This window comes from Mytilus trossulus, chromosome 8 (genome assembly GCF_036588685.1).
Source record: "Mytilus trossulus isolate FHL-02 chromosome 8, PNRI_Mtr1.1.1.hap1, whole genome shotgun sequence".
Lineage (NCBI taxonomy): Eukaryota > Metazoa > Mollusca > Bivalvia > Mytilida > Mytilidae > Mytilus > Mytilus trossulus.
In genome coordinates, this window is record NC_086380.1 from 53,516,978 (window position 1) to 53,535,851 (window position 18,874).

At 32.4% G+C, this 18,874-nt stretch overlaps 1 protein-coding gene across 1 annotated transcript in view; it reads left to right on the plus strand.

Moving 5' to 3' along the window:
- The window catches only part of LOC134727759 (uncharacterized), a 124,383-nt gene that overhangs the window by 65,461 nt on the left and 40,048 nt on the right, over window positions 1-18,874 (plus strand). The window contains exons 9-10 of the mRNA XM_063592146.1: window positions 8,922-9,023; window positions 13,554-13,655. Of these exons, the coding sequence (XP_063448216.1) occupies window positions 8,922-9,023; window positions 13,554-13,655 (204 nt within the window). The remainder of the gene's footprint in view (window positions 1-8,921; window positions 9,024-13,553; window positions 13,656-18,874) is intronic.

Below are 18,874 nucleotides of genomic sequence, written 5' to 3' on the forward strand. Positions count from 1 at the left end.
TGATTCACCGCAAAGAAATCTATTTGACGGGCGTTAAAATGAGTTGAAATGAATTGAAATGAATTAAAAATATATTCTAATTTTTGTCAATCTTTATCAAATGACAATTAATCTCATTTAAAAAGCGTTAACACGTTTTTGTCCGTTCAAGCTAAATTCGGGTTACTAGTGTTTTCGATCCAAATGTAACAAAGAACCGGGGTCTGTTCCTTTACACATTCCATCCTTCGTTTTTGTTCTACCTATTTTGGTTATGGAGTTAGAATGATAACAAGGTGTTTAGTGTCAGGGGAGATAACCGCTATAAAGGAAATGCTACGGGGTCGTGCCCTAACCACAAGATAGCTTTTGGTCAACCGGTACTAGACACCAACCATCATTTTAACATGTTGCGTTCTATTTTGGGAGATGTCGTTAAAGTTTGGCGGAAAGAATAATGATAATAATAATTAAAAAGTCAATTGTAAATGAACAATTGAAAGGTCTTCCCTTTTTTGAACACTTTCATTCAAAAACAACAAAAAGTAATTACACTTTTAATGTTTAACCATAATGTCTATACACTATGAAAAGCGATTGGTATAATTTGGTATAATTCTGCACTTTTGTAAAAATTAGCGTGTTTATGTTTGTATCAAACATTTTATTACCGTACATTAAAGTTTCCAAGTCAGTAGATATTTTTTCTTTTCTAAGTTAAAAAAAATAGATATTCGTTTGGGCTGTATAATTTTTACACTAGAGGAAATAATGTTGAGTATTTCCATATAAATAACCACATTGACACATTGCGTTGGGTTTTATATTTGCGTGATACAGATCCATGTTAAGGGCACTGCGTTTGTTTCTTAATCTTGCGTGCAAAACATTTAAATATCTATCGCCAATAGTGAAATATGTAGAGGGTGATTTGTGCATGATGAATACAAAATATACGAAGAACAAACCGGCTGGGACGTCGCCCGGGTTACCAAGGTTCTCTTTTGTTGCACGCAACACTGTAGCATTTGATTTTTGTGTTCCACGGAATATTCTCCGGGATAACCCTGATTTGACTTATGTTCAGCCAGAAGGTAATTATTACTTTGTGTGGAACTCTTTATGTTGGTGAAACTCGTCAAACTTTGAGTAAAGGAATGAATCAACACTGGTCTGATAATACAAATCCTCAATTTAGGGTTCTTTATAACCATTTTACTCAAACGGACCATGATCTGTCTTTGTCTATGAAAGTACGCATCATTGAGAAAATCTATCACCACACAATAGCCCTGTACTAAGTATTCCTTTCCGCAAAGATAGAGAAAATTTCTGGATAAGGGAGTTAGGGACTGCAATGCCATATGGTTGCAATGACAATATTAAAGGAGTAGGAAATTTGTCAAGTCCTGTCTGCAGTTTATTTAATACTACCTTACGACAACAGCGTAGTCATGGGCAAAAACATTACCATCGGCCTAATGTAAAAACATCTTCCAAATCTAGATCACCCTTTGGGAGCTTTGATGACCTTCTTTCACATCTTCATCATCCACTAGAGTTACATTACATAAGAACTACTGTGGATTCATTATTATTCGTTGGAGACCAATGTTCGTGGATTTCGTGGGTAATTTCCTATAGGCTTGTATGCAAACTTCTGGTAAATATCCACGAACATGTGAGTTTTTCTTAATCCACGAAAATTGGTACCCACGAAAATAAGTGATTCCACAGTATTCTCTGTCACTGCCAGTCAATTTTCTAAAACGTTTGAGAGATTATGCACTTGACAAAGGAAGCACTATTCATTTTCTGCAATATACAGACTTGTCAGTATTATTCGTGATGAAGCTCTTTTCCGTCTTTTCAAACCAGAAAGATCAGAACCTTTACAGATGGGTGCGGTCCTAACCTTGACAAAAGTTAACTCGGAGCAGACTTGTTGACTGCTTTCTAAGTTAACTTGGAGAATTTTAAAGCAGTCAAGCAATTTCACTTCGTCGTTGGTGGACCAGACCTACGGTCAGCTTTGTTAGGACTGCTGCAGACCTATCGACAGGTCTGCTCCAGACCAGACCTGTGGACAAGTCTGCTTTTAACCAGTGCTGAGGACAGGTCTGCCCCAGACCAGACATGTGGACAAGTCTGCTTTTGACCAGTCCTGAGTACAGGTCTACCTCAGACCAGACCTGTGGACAGGTCTGCTCCTGACCAGACCTGAGGACAGGTCTGTTTCTGACCAGACCTGTGGACAAGTCTGTTATTGACCAGACCTGAGGACAGGTCTGCTTATGACAGATTATCGTTATAAGAGTTTTCATATCAGACTTGAGCTTGAGTTAAAATATGTAAACAACATTTGCATTGTTTTTCCACAGTTATTAAATTTGATTATTTACTCGCTAGACTCTACTAGATATTATACAAAATTCTCGTTTTTTTATTTGATATACATGTATTCTTTTTACATAAAACAATGGCTATACAACCACATAGAGCTACTCATAAAGGAAATGAGAGTATTTTTTTTATTAGAAGGCGGATAGAAAGGTTATCCAACGCATCGGAACAATATTTTTATATCACGGGATATCAACAACATTGTCCACGTTGATTCGTTCCCCGTTTTTTACCTGTCCCTTCCTAAATTTTACTTTATGCATCAATTTATACATGTATGGATATTTCATTGTTATTCAACTTGTTTGCATTGGATTTACTATTATATATTCCGCAGAATATTCTTACAGAAATTGTACAGTGTCCGTAAGCATACGGTGTGGTAAAACTATCAACAATCTCGACAAATTCGTCCGATTTGTCGAGAGATTTATCTTTGCCGATTAATTGGTATATGGGACATCCCAAAATTATACTCAATGCGCACTTGAATGAAATAGTTGCCACTTGACGTTTAACTATAAACAAAATCAATCAACCGACATAATAGATTAACAGAAGAGAACCTCATATACTTTTTTTTATTTTTTATTAAATAGTACAAATGAATTCAGACATGTCAGTGTTGGTTCTTTGATCATGCGGCCTAATAGTATTGTTTTACACACCATCATGAACTACTATATCTAGTGACTGTTCAATATTATGAATACATATATATATATATATATATTATCTATATTCATATTATTGAACAGTCACTAGATATAGTAGTTATATAGATTTACAAATTAAAGTGCACATATGGTCAGTTTTGGTCGATGCAGTCAAATAATTTTGTTGTACAAGTCAGCATGAGCATGATGAGGTATCAAAACTACTGAAATTTTTGTTACGTATCAATATTTTGAATAAAAGTAGGACATGCTGGCATCCTAAATTTATGCGAACAAAAAATTGTTATTGTATTGCAATATTTCTGTCCATTGTATTATACATTGAATCTTGACATTAACAATATGACTGATTTACTATGTGGGTATATAGATTTACAAATTAAAGTGCACATATGGTCAGTTTTGGTCGATGCTGTCAAATAATTTTGTTGTACAAGTCAGCCTGAGGTATCAAAACTAATCAAATTTTATTACGTATCAATTTTTTGAATAAAAGGAGGACATGTTGGCACCCTAAATGTATGCGAACAAAAATTTGTTGTTATTGTATTGCAATATTTCTGTCCATTGTATTATACATTGAATCCTGACAAAAAAAAATGGCTGATTTACTATGCTAGATTAACAAATTAAAGTGCACATATGGTCAGTTTTGGTCGATGCAGTCAACAAAGTTTGTTGTACAAGTCAGCATGAGGTATCAAAACTTCTGAAATTTTGTTACGTATCAATATTTTGAATAAAAGGAGGACATGCTGGCACCCTAAATTTACATAATAAAGTGAAAATATGGTTGAATTTGATAGTTATTTTTCAACCCTGTATACCACCATTCCCTATGTGAAATTGAAAAGTCGCCTAAAAGATCTAATCCACAATGCCTTTCAACATAAAAAAAAGTAGCATACGCTATACATTTATTACTTTGGGATTTCATAAGGCATATTTCGTTAATAGTGACAAACAATAAGGTAAAAAATGCTATACAGAAGAACAAGTGGTCAGTATGCTGAAGTTTCTTATCGACAACATATTTGTTGAGTTTGGAGGTAGACTTTTCCAACAAATTGTCGGCATTCCTATGGGAACAAACTGTGCGCCTCTTCTCGCCGACCTCTTCTTATTTTCATATGAATCGGAGTTCCTCCAGACACAAGAGGATCAAAGAAGCCAGATTATTTAATTTCACTTTCAGATATATTGATGATGTTCTTTCCATAAACAATCCGAACTTTTCTGATTGGGTTCCATTAATATATCCCCAAGAACTAGAGATTAAAGAAACCACAGGTACGGCTTCCTCCGCCTCATTTTTAGACTTGTATCTCGAATTTGACTTACACAGTCGTCTCAATACCAGAATCTATGACAAACGAGACGATTTTAATTTTGAAATTATAAATTTCCCCCACCTTAATAGCAATATACAAACTTCACCTGCATATCGGATATATATTTCCCAACTTATTCGATATTCAAGAGCTTGTAGCTCCTAATCAGACTTTGTAAAACGTCATCAGTGTCTGAGTAGAAAGTTGATGACCCAGGGGTATGTCAAAGAACGTCTCATCCTTTTTCTAAAAAAGTTCATCGGAAGGTACCAAGACCTTGTTGATAAATATTCCGTATCAACTTCTCAAATAATACACGATGGTCTTGATGTATAGATTCTGCGTACTGATGTTGTTTATCATCTTAACAACGTGTTTTATAGTTCTTTCATTTGTGTTCGTTAGATTATTAATATTACTTTTACTGTTGAATGGTTTTATGTGATATCCGTTTGACGTGGCTCGGTACTTATACATCTCGTCAATGTGTTTGTATTGGATTCATTTTTTGGTGGTTTGTTTTGTATTTGCGACATTTGTATTTCTTTTGTTCTTATATTTTGACTCTGTACTTTAAAAGATCCCGTCAGTATGATATTGTTTTATTATATATGTCATTATGATATATTTCTATTATGCATTACAATATACGTTGAACCAAAAACGTCAAAATCATTCAATCGCGTAGTAGAATTAACTATTTGTGGATTCTTATAAATTCTATATAAACCCTTTGCACTAGTTTAAATCTCGGTCTATTCTGAAATTTATTCTTACATACTTTTGATTTTTTAACCATGTATGCTAACATTGCCTATGTAAATTTTAAAATTGTTTGTATGCACATTAAACGACAAATGTATGTGACGTATTAAAAGTTTCTGACGTCAGACACTCAAATCAATGAATGTGTTCGTAGATAGTAGATGTTTTGTGTTCTGTTAAATTGTTCCTTTAAAAATTGTTATACGATGATGACTGATGTACCCATATCTTGACTATTTTATTTATTGTATCTGTTTATTTAACGCATCAATGTAAATATAACGGAATTTGATGAGATTGTCATTAAAGTGAGAGGGTTAGCGCTATAGAACCAGGTTTAATCCACCATTTTCTACATTTGAAAATGCCTGTACCAAGTCAGGAATATAACAGTTCTTGTCCATTCGTTTTTGATGCGTTTTGTCATTTGATTTTGCCATGTGATTATGCACTTTCCGAATTGATTTTCCTCTAAGTTCAGTATTTTTGTGATTTCACTTTTTTTGGTTTTTATAATATTTTGTTTAATTTTTAATTTAAACATATTCAAAGACAGTTCATTTTTAATACTTAAATCGAGCGAATTCCACAGTTTGATACTGTTATCCCAAACTTCAAAAGAATATTCGAAAACGTTACTAATAAAAGTATAAATCTATTTATGATAATGATCAATAAAAAATTATGTGTTCACTGAGCTGAACCGTTGTACCAGATTTAGTGTTTGTTCCAAACTTTGGACCGTATACTGCAATGTTGAATATACCCCAAAATCATAATTAATATTTTACTAAAATGTATGGATGATTATGTCTAACAATCTTTGTAAAGAGTACTGTATAATACTTTTTTACTTTGAGGAAAAACATAGATTTGTTTCTACTGATATAGGGAAATTTAATGACCACTTAATACATTTAATGCATTTAAGGCTGAAATTTTTAACTTTAATGAACTATGGGCAAGACTTAAAAGGACTCCAATTTTGAAGCATTATTGCTATTTATTATATGTTTGCAGGTGTGTCTGAGTGTAAAACCAAAACATCTTGAACAAATGATAATGTCTGAGTTTCTGAGGATATGATTAAACAATAATCATTGAATTAAAGTCATTATAATTTACCTCCCAAAATGCTATGCTTGACATTATATAATCCAGATGATTAACTTGTTCCCATCCCGCACTTTGATTAACCCTTGATGATATTATTTGTTTGTTTGTTTGTTTGTTTGTTTATTGATTGGAGTTTTTTCTGCGTTCAGTTTCATACATGTAGGATATATCATGGCTACCAATGACTGTTGATAAAGGGAGCGGAGACAAAAGAGGGAACAACAGACCTTCGGCAGAACAAACATTGGCAGTATTTGTCAATTTGCATTAATCGGCACTGCGAACCATCAACATCAATGTCAACACAATGTCTCATATCAAATATATATACACTGCCGAAAAATGATTAAATCTCTGCGTTCAGCATTTATGATTCAACTTGCTTTTTCTACTCCAAGTACATGTAAAAAAAAAAAAAGATTGATTTTTTCCGTCTTCTTCTATGCTAAACTTTGTATGTTTCGCATGAAGTACACCCTTTTGAAAGTTGTTTAAATGACCGCATTTGGTATGTTGAATGTACGTTCCCATTTCAGAGGAATCATGATTTAAAAAACAAATTGTTTCTTTAAAATTGATCACTTTTATACCTTCATATGTTATTAGGAAAATAAAAGTATGCTTAAATGGTTCTTATAAGAAGCAATCTCCCTTACATGACTTAGTACTATATAGCAAAATATTGGAATATCATAAAACACCTGTAATATCTTTTCTACAAAGTTACATTCAGCAGCTAGATATGGAAGTCTTTACATACTCCAGATGTTATTAGAACGAACAGACATAGACATACATGTACATCAATAAAATCAGGCATGGTTTGTTGTTTTTAACAGGATTTTTTTAATCCGCTCTGACACCTCTCATATCAACGCAATGCTGTTCATATAATCTATATACACCTTCGCACATTACTTAAATCTGCAAAAGTAAAACGGCCTAATGTTCTAAAACCAACAGAATGCCAAGACAAACGCATAATCTACTTATTTACATGCAGCTGTATACTTCTATTAAAAAAAATAAACATCCGACCAATGTGATTTATTGTTATTCATTTTAAAGAATGATAATTTCATTTATAGTTAAATCACTTTCTAATTACACCCGTTTAGCCACTGATTATCTATTAAAATCTCAACCTAAACATCAAGTACCGTTTGGTGGAGAAATATCAAATTGCTTCTAAATGCTTTTCGCCATTCTGTCTTTCTATTTTTGGGATCATTTTACTTGCAGCAATGTGAAGTCCAGTACCAATTTATAACCATTGAACGGTTTTGAATATATTTAATTATATAATTCTAATATGACGTGCTTCTTTCGCTTTGTAAACAACACTGTGTGAAAATTCTCGATATATCTATACTTAGCGCAGACTCAGAGATATACATAATAATGGATGTTACAATATACCTCCCACGTAAATCCACATGTATTTGAACCTACATTGCAAACGCTTTGCCAAATTTATTGTATTACTAATTTTAATTAAACAAAAAACATTACAGAACTTTTATTCTTATTCAGATGCATGATAAAAAGAATTAATGTATTGCAACTAGTTTTGTTTATTTCCTAAATACAGTAACACTGTATATTTTGTGCAATGTCAGTTTCATCATGGAACACTTTCTCTACAATGAGGGGTTCATTAAGGGATGCAAATAAGCTTGATATTTATGTTACGATTTAATAAAATATCAATACACTAATTTAAGTTGCAGTATAAAAACAATATTTAGTCAATATCACAAAAATAAAAACTTTTTTGTAACCAACGAAGTTCGTATAATATTGTATTAAAATGGAATTCTGAGGTTTTCTATTCTATTGCCTTTGATTCAGCGAGTCAACATGGCAGCTCCTTCTTTACGAAATGTCAATTTTGGATTTGACGGTAGCTTACGAGAAAACATGTAAATTAAAAATCGGAAATATTGGGTTTGAGAATCAAACATATTTTTTGTAGCGGTTATTAACGAAATAATTAATGCAAGTTAAAGATGTATGAGAATATTTGAGCTTTATCTAACAAGGAGTAAAAAAGAACAGCTCCACACACGGCATACCAACCCTCGCTTCAGTATTTAAATTAACTTATTTGTCCTATTAGAATCGAAATAATTCATGGAAGCCATAGATTTGTTGTAAATTTACACATGGCCGGGGCCGTGATATTCGTTAATGTTATCCCTCGCTAACGCTCAGGATATCACGAATATCACGGCCCAGGCCATGTGTAAATTTCCAACAAATCTATGGCTTCCATGAATTATTTCTTAATTATATGAGTGATTATCCTTTATTTAAACTCAGACCTACGACAGTACGTGTATTTCATTTAGTTTCAAACATTTCAAAGCTTTTGCGTTAAAACAGTGATCATCTCAACCTTATGTATTGCAGGAAATTTGTTTTACTCATTGCTTTGATAAAAAGGAGGACTCGAAATTCATCTCGTCATCAGCAAATTTAACATGCACAAGTAGTTAAATGCATGCTAATATACAGTTTTGGAGGAATTTCGACTGATAAAAACAGTCTCTAAATTCAGAGGCTTACTTCACATAATGTTTGATAAAGGTTCTACTTTTTTATAATTACATTAATTCTATAATAGTACTGTGATCATTGCTTTTTTCAGGAAGGTGACACTCTCTTGCACTTAGCTGTTGAAGGTGGACAGATCGCCATAGTCAATGTTTTATTAGAAAAAACAGATATAGATCCAAGCAAAGTAAATAAGGTATTGAATGTAGTTTTAAAGCTGATTTACACTGTTTCTATTGATAGTTTAAAAGATAAGAATTATGAATATGGATATGTATAAAGTATATCCAGGTGCTAGAACTGTACATAAATCATTGCACACTTCAAAACTTTTTTCAACATGGCAGACAACCAATGTCAATGCTTACAGTGAAAATCAGTATTCATTCATCATTGCCAACTATAACAACTATTGAAATTATAAAACAAATCTACAGTTTATGAAGTTTTATATGTAAAGCAAAACGATATGTAACTTACATACATAAATCAAGAACCTCTAGATATTGTAAAGGAGTCAGTAAAAATTTAATGCTAAAAGTCTTTTTAGTTTTGTTTTCCTTAGTTAATATTTAGACAAATTTATAATGAGCTTTTACATAAGAACAAATACATGAACACTGTTTTTTTTTATAACTGAAACAACTTACGAATTATGAACATTTAAGATTCATTTAATATAAATAGATTGAGTGTCATGACACATTGTTTAAAATGAACTGTGGGCAAGACTTAAAAGGACTCCAATTTTGAAGCATTATAGCTATTTATTATATTTTTGCAGGTGTGTCTGAGTGTAAAACCAAAACATCTTGAACAAATGATAATGTCTGAGTTTCTGAGGATATGATTAAACAATAATCATTGAATTAAAGTCATTATAATTTACCTCCGAAAATGCTATGCTTGACATTATATAATCCAGATGATTTACTTGTTCCCATCCCGCACTTTGATTAACCCTTGATATTATGTGTTTGTTTGTTTGTTTGTTTGTTTGTTTGTTTGTTTATTGATTGGAGTTCTTGCTGCGTTCAGTGTCATAGGATATATCATGGCTACCAATGACTGTTGATAAAGGGAGCGGAGATGAAAGAGGGAACAACAGACCTTCGGCAGAAAAACATTGGCAGTCTTTGTCAATTTACATAAATCGGCACTGCGAACCATCAACATCAATGTCAACACAATGTCTCATATCAAATATATATACACTGCCGAAAAATGATGAAATCTCTGCGTTCAGCATTTATGATTCAACTTGCTTTTTCTACTCAAAGTAAATGTAATAAAAAAAAAAATCGCATGAAGTACACCCTTTTGAATTTGGTTTAATGACCGCATTTTGTATGTTAAATGTACGTTCCAATTTTAGAGGAATTATGATTTAAAAAACAAATAATTTCTTTAAAATTGATCACTTTTATACCTTCGTATGCTATTATGAAAATACAAGTATGCTTAAATGGTTCTTATAAGAAGCAATCTTCCTTACATGACTTAATACTATATAGCAAAATATTGGAATATCATAAAACACCTGTAATAGCTTTTCTAAAACGTTACATTCAGCAGCTAGATATGGAAGTCTTAACATACTCCAAATGTTATTAGAACGATGAGACATAGACATACATAAAAAAAATCAGGCATGGTTTGTTGTTTTTAACATGTTTTTTTTAATCCGCTCTGACACCTCTCATATCAACGCAATGCTGTTTATACAATCTATATACACCTTCGCTCATTATTTTTGTAAATTGTATAGGTTCTCATTTTACATACTAATGTTATCCAAATCTACAGAAAATAATCACATTTCTCCTCAGTTATACTAACCGAGGATAAATGTCTAATTTAACGTAACATGCAACTCGTATATTTCTTAAAATAATCGTCTTACATACAGCCACAACCTATTACTGTAGAAGAGCATAGATTGATATATTGTTTTCCGTCAATTAAAGCAATCGGATCAATATCAATGTGTTTGCTATTAAAATACGCAAATGGATTTGAAATGAAAGGCAGGCGTTACCATAGAGACATTCAAACGTCGAAGTCGAAGAAAAACTGAAAACGTCATCCCAAGAAACAAAGGCAAAAAGAAGGTTGAACAAATTGAACCTATTCAAAATGGGTAAGCAGATCCTTCTGCGCGTGTTTCATCCATCGGTGACAGGCTTTATTGCTGATTTCAAAATCGAGAAAAAATACGAGACTGTGTTTAGTACAGCAATTGGAACATATCCATTGTTATTTGGAACACAGATTACCCTTAGTGGTCAACCAACTCGTGATGGTGTCCGTAGAACGTATTTAAGAATGCATTCTTTATCAGTTAATTGCTCTTTTTAGCAGCATTCAACCATCAAGGAAAACATAGTAGGAACTAAAAGCTCTGGAATATTGTACCAACTTGGAGATATACTATCAATGTGTAGGATCTGCTGAAATTGTTTTACATATCAATGGAAAGTATACAATCATTTCTTTTGTCGTAAATTATCTATCCCATCTAACTTGAGATAAAGGATACACCAGATATAGTTAAGTCTTCCTCATATCTTGACTTACATGTAGAAATTGACAATGAGGGTCGGTTGAAAACAAAACTTTACGTCAAAATAGATGATTTCAGCTTCCCAATTGTGAAGTTTCCATTTCTATGTAGAAACATTCCAGCAGCGCCTGCATACGGAGTATATATCTCCCAATTGATACGATGTTCCCTGGATTGTATTCCCTATCATGATTTCCTTGATAGAGGGTTGCTGCTCATTATGAAATATCCGTTTCACAGATGATAGCTGATATGTTCCTTATGTCGTACCTACAATCCCGCCCCCTTTTCACGAATTCGACCTACCGAATAAGATTTGTTACCGTAAATTAATCACCGCCTTTATTAATTATATTTAATTTTGTACGATTAATTACGTTTGAAGTTGGATTCATAACAAACTGGACATATATATATTACAGTTAATTGCTATTAATAAGTATTGCAATATGCATTTTGTTTTAATGAATTATCAGTATTTAGTTTTAATATAATCTTAAAGCAATCCTAATTCTAGCTCACTTTTAAATTATAGTTTTTCATAGTTATCAAAAGTACCAGGATTCATGTGTGACGTCATGCTGTTTCTAAATTTTATAAATTCAAATGTAGCATAACGTTTGCCTTTTCGCCATCGTATGTGACGTCATTTTTTTAATTGCGTCAACGCCTGGACTGATTCTGGTGTGTCTATGCTGTATTGAACTTGGCATCATGTATTCGGGTTTAGTTTTCTGTAATAAGTTAATACTTGAGTTTCATTATGAATATATCTTTCACATTCATTTGTTAAAATTTACTGTTTGCAATAGCATGAATCGTTCTATATAATAGGGTTGTTATCCCGGGCATAATACAATGCCGTATTTAGTAAAACATTTTCAACTTTTGATCTTCAGTGCTGTACAACTTTGTACTTTTTTCACTTTCGATCTTGTATATCTGGGCGTTATGTATTCGGGTTTAGTTTTCTGTAATTAGTTTTTACTTCAGTTTCATTATGTATATCTCTTTCATATTCATTTGTTAAAATTAACTGTTTGCAATAGTGTGAATTGTTTTATATAATATGAATGTTCTTATCCTGGGCATACAAACAATGCCGTATTTGGCAAAACCTTTTCAACTTTTGATCTTCAGTGCTGTACAATTTTGTATTTTTTTCGTCACTGGTGAGTCTCGTGTGGACTAGACGCGTTTTTGGCGTATTGAATTTTAAACCTGATGCTTTTTGTTATCTATTGATCATGCTTTTCTTTGTCTAATATGTTCTGCTTTTTATTTGTATTGTAGTCCTGTAATTTTTTGTTTTCATTTTAATGTTATATTTAACTGTGCCATTAAAGTGCGAGGTTTGGCATGCCTTAAAACCAGGTTTAACCCACCACTTTTATTTCTCTTTAAAAGTGTCCTGTACCAAGTCAGGAAGATGGCCATGGTTATAATATTGTTCGTTTCTGTGTGTGTGTTGCATTTTAACGTTGAGTCGTTTCTGTTTTCTCTTATTTTTGAGATAAGACGTGGCACGGTACTTGTCTATCCCATATTCATGTATTTGGTTTTGATGTTATATTTGTTATTCTCGTGGTGTATTGTCTGTTGCTTGGTCCGTTTCTGTGTGCTGTTACGTTTCGGTGTTGTGTCGTTGTTCTCCTCTTATATTTAATGCGTTTCCCTCGGTTTTGGTTTGTTGCCCCGATTTTGTTTTTTGTCCATGGATTTATGAGTTTTGAACAGCGGTATACTACTGTTGCCTTTATTTACCGGGTTTGTACTAACATGAGCCCCACAACGGGTGCCACAGATGGAGCAGAATATGCTTACCCTTCCGTAGCACCTGAGATCACCTCCAGTTTTTCGTCGAGTTCGTGTTATAAGTCTTTAATTTTCTATGATGTGTTTTGTGTACTATTGTTTGTGTGTTTGTGTTTTTCTTTTTAAGTCATGGCGTTGTCAGTTTATTTTCGACTTATGAATTTGAATGTCCCTCTTGTATCTTTCGCCCCTCTTTTGATCATTTTGCAGTTGATTCCTTCCGATTTGTTTGTTATTATTGGTAATTTCTTCTAAATTGAATTACGATATTCGAACATCTGTTAATTACTGTCGCCTCAATTTAAACTTTAGTATTATACTTTGAACATTATTATCCTTCTATTTTAGTCTGGGGACACTCTCTTACACTCAGCTGCTAAAAAAGGACATACCGAAATGTTTGAAGTGTTATTAGAAAGAACATGTATAGATATAAAAAAACAAAACAAGGTATGGTATGCAGTTCTTATTAAGGTGTACAATCTTCTTTAAATCGGAAGAACCAATAGTAAAATTCAACATCAACACAAGTGTGCTTGTTTAATATGTAAAACCTTCGTACCATGCTGATATCTTCTATAAGTAAAAGGCACAATGAAGCAAAACAAACAAGGCATACACATCTTAATTTCTTTACACTCAGTTGTATCAGTCGGATTGAAGAGTAAACAGCCCTTTTTGGTTTTGTTTTCATTTGCTCAAAACTAAATGATTATTCATAAACAAATGAATGATAAGTCTGTTTCTATTACTATGTTAGATACCCATAACTGTTTATAAAAAAAGAGTGATGCTTTTTTTTCTTAGGTTAGATAGTTTACCTTAGTTACAGTTCGGTAGAAGCTTTATTTTTATATATTTGTATAAACTTTAACAAAACGTATAAAAATATACTAGTAATTGGCGGTTAAACCTTGGGTGAGATCAAATATGAAGGGGTGTTCCAAAGGAAACTCTAATACTAGTAACGAGGTACATTGGTAGAACACCCCTCTTTCAAGAATGGTACGGCTATCATTGTGTATAAAAGCAGGAGCGATTCCTTAATTGCTCATGGTCGATTGTCAGAAGTCTACGGAGACACAAGACCAAGGTAAACTACGACGTTGATATTCGAGATCTTTGTCTCTTATATAATAGATACTATTACTCAAGTGTAATAAAAAACAGTTTGGTGCCTGTTAGAAACATGGACTTGAACAAGTTGGAGTTTACAAGTTGTTCAAGTGTAATAACTTGTAAGGTACATAATAGAACCAACAAGACGAGTTTGCTCCTGACCCAAGACAAATTTGTAATAGTACAAATTTGTACTAGTTGTATACATTTGAAGTAGAATAGTTAAAGATAGTTCATGACTATTCTATGTGATTAGAAAAAGACACGCTTACCATGTGTACACGTTACAAAAGTATATAAGAAAATGAGTAGTGAATATGAATTAGGTGAAGTGAATTTACTTCTAGGTAATAAGCATTTTATATTGCATAGTTACAAACTTTATACACTATGACATTAACACCAATGCCGATAATAAAAGTAAAGAGTGTTAAATCAACATTGTCATATCATAAAGCATATTCAGATTACAGCTGTTGATGTCTAATAAAATTGAGAATGGATATGGGGAATATGTCAAAGAGACGACAACCCAACCAAAGGGCAGACAACAGCTGAAGGCCACCAATGGGTCTTCAACGCAGCGGGAAAATCCCACACCCGGAGGTGGTCTTCAGCTGGTCCCTAAATATACTTGTGTACTAGTTCAGTGGAAATGGACGTCACACTAAACGCCAAAACATATAAATGAACTAAGATTAAAAAAAACATTCAAGACTAGTAAAGGCCAGAGACTCCTGACTTGGGACGGGCGCACACATGTGGCGGGGTTAAACATGTTTTGTTAGATCTCAACCCTCCCCTATACCACTAGCCTATATAGAATAAAAAAATACCAATGGCAATACGAAAAGTAAAACTCAATTTTAGCGAAGTCCGAGTCCGATGTCAGAATAGGTAACATAAGAGACTAAGCAAAATGATAATTATACATAAATTAACAAAGGACTACTAGCAGTTACTTACATGCCAGCTCAAGACCTCAATTAAACTGATTGAAAGATGATGGCGTCATCATATGAAAATAAAGTACAATCCCTCCCGTTAGGGTTTTAGTATTATACCATCATAAAATATATGAGAAGAACATAACCCGTATGATGCCAACAACTGGTTTTAGAAAAAATGTGTTTATTTCCGATGCAATGAGTGAAACAATATTAATACTAAAATATGCAATCATTAATGACCTGTATCGTAACTATATCCTTTCTGAATAAGTATGCTTAAAGGTTTGGTTAGCTTTTTATGTGAATGCCGACATTTTTGTGCTATTTAAAGAATATTACCATAAAATATTGGATGTGAACGTATAAGATGTCTGCATGTTGATTTATATTTGCGAATGATGTCCTTGTACCGATGATAAAATTTAGTAAATGTTTTGACTAGTTTGTGATATCGAAAACCCTAGTGTAATAACTTTTCAGTAATACAGAGATTTCTTTCGTTGAAATCAAATACGTTTTTATATATACGAGCGAATCGAACAAGTTGAGTTATATAAGATGGTGACAAGGGAACGTCACCATTTAAAATGGATAATTAACAATAGGAAATGAAAAATCATCTCTTTTATCATAAAATGTTGTATTAAGCTTCCCGTTAAACATATAGATATCAAGATCCCGGAAAGGGCAGTGTTTATTGTTAGTATTAGCTTTATTTAAAGTCAGTTCGGCAGGACAAATCTTTTACATTCTGAAGTCTTCATTATTGATATCTGAAAGTGTTATTAAATTTTTGAATCAGATGTTGTTTCGATGGGTCTTTGCTGATTTTAGTCATAAATTGTAACTCATAACAATACAGAAACAGAACCGCAATAAGTGGTGCGCAGTTAGTCCCCATGGGAATTCCGATAACCTGACGATATACGGAATCTCCATAGCGAACAAAAATGTTATCTATTAAAAATTCAAGGGCAGTTATAGTATCAAAGCAGGTCCAATTGACATAGTTCTTTTGTTTGTTGTTAAAAAAATGACCTTTAAAGAGTTTGAACATATATATTCGCATTTCGACTTTTTAAATGCCCATTTAATCAGGTGTGAGAATTTTTTCTTTATAAGATTATGAGGTAAATAGGGTAGAAAAAAAAACAACTTTGAACAGATTCGAAATCACCAATATAAGCATTCAATTTAGCAAGTACTTCCAACGAATTGTTGACACTCCAAAAGTAATTAATTCCACTATTTTCAAAGGCCTTATTTAAACAATTTATTACCAGGTTTTGATTGTACCAAGTGTACAAGTAAGTATAATAGATAGATTAGTAGTGGAAACAATGGCTTACAGACTAAATATATATACATTTGTAAGGAGTTCGAATTTTGAAAAATGAAATGGATAAAAGAGAGTTTAATGTTAAAAGTCTTTTTAATTGGTATGTTTTCCTGTGAAATGAGTTTTCACTTATGAATCAATATATGAGAATTTTATATCTTCTCATATGATCATGATGATAGGCAAAAAATATATTTATTAAAATAACGTGTAAAACCATGAAAAAGTAAAGCATTATTATTTCGGTTATATTGAACATACACACTTATATATTTAACCAGCAATTGATTTTAAATACTGCAAGCAATTAAGGTTTATTTTGATACTGGTCAAAAACATCCAATTGTAATTCGAACACGTATTTCATTAGCTTAAACAAAATCCTTATTTGCAGGATATATTGCACATTCTTTTAGTTCCGATTAACACAACATGTTTGTTTGTTTTTGCTCTTTCTTTTTGCAAAGAGTATAGTTTAGATTTGATCTGATAATTACGTTTTGTTCCACCAGTCTGTTGAAAAACTGTTTAATTATGTTCTTATAGGAATTTTATCTTAAGTCTTTCGTATTGCACCGTTTTGTTGTTTCGCAATATATTGTTTATATGTTTGGTATATGATATTGAATGGATAGTATACTTGTCTTGTGAATCTGACTTCGTTTAACCGAACACTTTTCTTTGTTAGAGTTATCTTCCGGAACACTGTTTCTTGTTATCACTCCTTTTTCGCAACCCATTTTTTTCATGGCTCGTTAAATCTTCTGCATGTTAAAAATTAGTTTTGTTCTGAAGCAATCTAGTACTTCATACAACATGTACAAGAAATATCTCCTGTAATGCATTTGATATGTTCTTGTAAATGATAAATTATAAAAGATTGAGGCCGATAGTTTTTTAATTTGCAGTTCTAGGTTCACTTACATGGAAATGAGGTCAAGGTCAAAGGATAATGTCATGTTCAAAAGTTTGACATTTACATTTATCACCCTAATTAGATAAAATATCGACAAAAACTTAATTATTCGCGACATGTCGTTACTGGAAAAGTTGGTCAAAATAGTACATTGACATTTTCTTGGGATCTGTGTTTCATCATACTTTGAAGCTTGGTCTACATGTATTTTCATTTCATTACATTTCAACCAACCGAACGTCCCTGTCCATTCAAAATCGGATTTGGAACAGAAAATGTTTTGTACAATGGTTTGAAAGGAGGACATTTTTAACTTCTATAACATTTAATTGATGAACGTTTAGTTTAAATACTATAACAACAATGAATTAAGACTCCTGATCAGCGATTATACATTACTTTATTTGTAAAATGAATGAAGAAAAATACATTCCCGCTAACTATAAATACTCGTGCGGTGCGCTTGATTGGGAAATTAAGATCAATGACCTCTAGAAATCGCTCCCTTGCTTGGATATTACTGTAAACCTACAATCAAATTTCTAAACAAGCATTTACATACCATATAATCAATCAATCAATCAATAAATCAATAAATCAATCAATCAATCAATTAATCAATTGTGTTTCGAATGGGAAAAACCTGCGCTAACAATTGATTACAAAATAATTGATTTATACTTTCTATATCATTTAGTTTTTTGTGAAAAGTTGTCTCATTGGCAATCATACCACTTCTTCTTTTTTATATAATAAGTTAATATGACAATAATTTGGATCCAGCAGTCAAAACTGTGTAAATATGTATCACTGCAATACAACAAAACTTGTTTTATTAACACGTTTTTGGTTTTCATTAACTTAATGGCTAATCCAATCACTAATGTTTGTAATATGATGTTGCATTGGTTTATTGTGCACTCATGTGTAAGTTTTGCCAGTTGTTATTGATCATAAGCAGTGAATCCTACTTTTAGAGAACGTTATTCCTTGATTAAAATTTTAACCGACATCCGCAGCACGGTTAAATCTGAATCATTTAATCAAAGATGTAGCAAAGAGTTAAATTCCATCAAAGAATAAACAATAGAAAATAACCTAGGGTTAAATGTTAACCAAGTGCTATGATATTTAACCTTCAAGGTCACCATAGCTAGAGTAATTGTTTTATAAGATCACTTCAATAATATTGATTTTACTATTATGCACCTAATTCCAACATGACTTTGGAATTTGGATCTATTATTTAGAAAACTGCTGATCTAAATTAAACAGCTTTTTTTCTAAAAAATATGGCATGCGGTTTCCATAGTAACAGTTGTAACTACTAGTTTGTCAGATAACT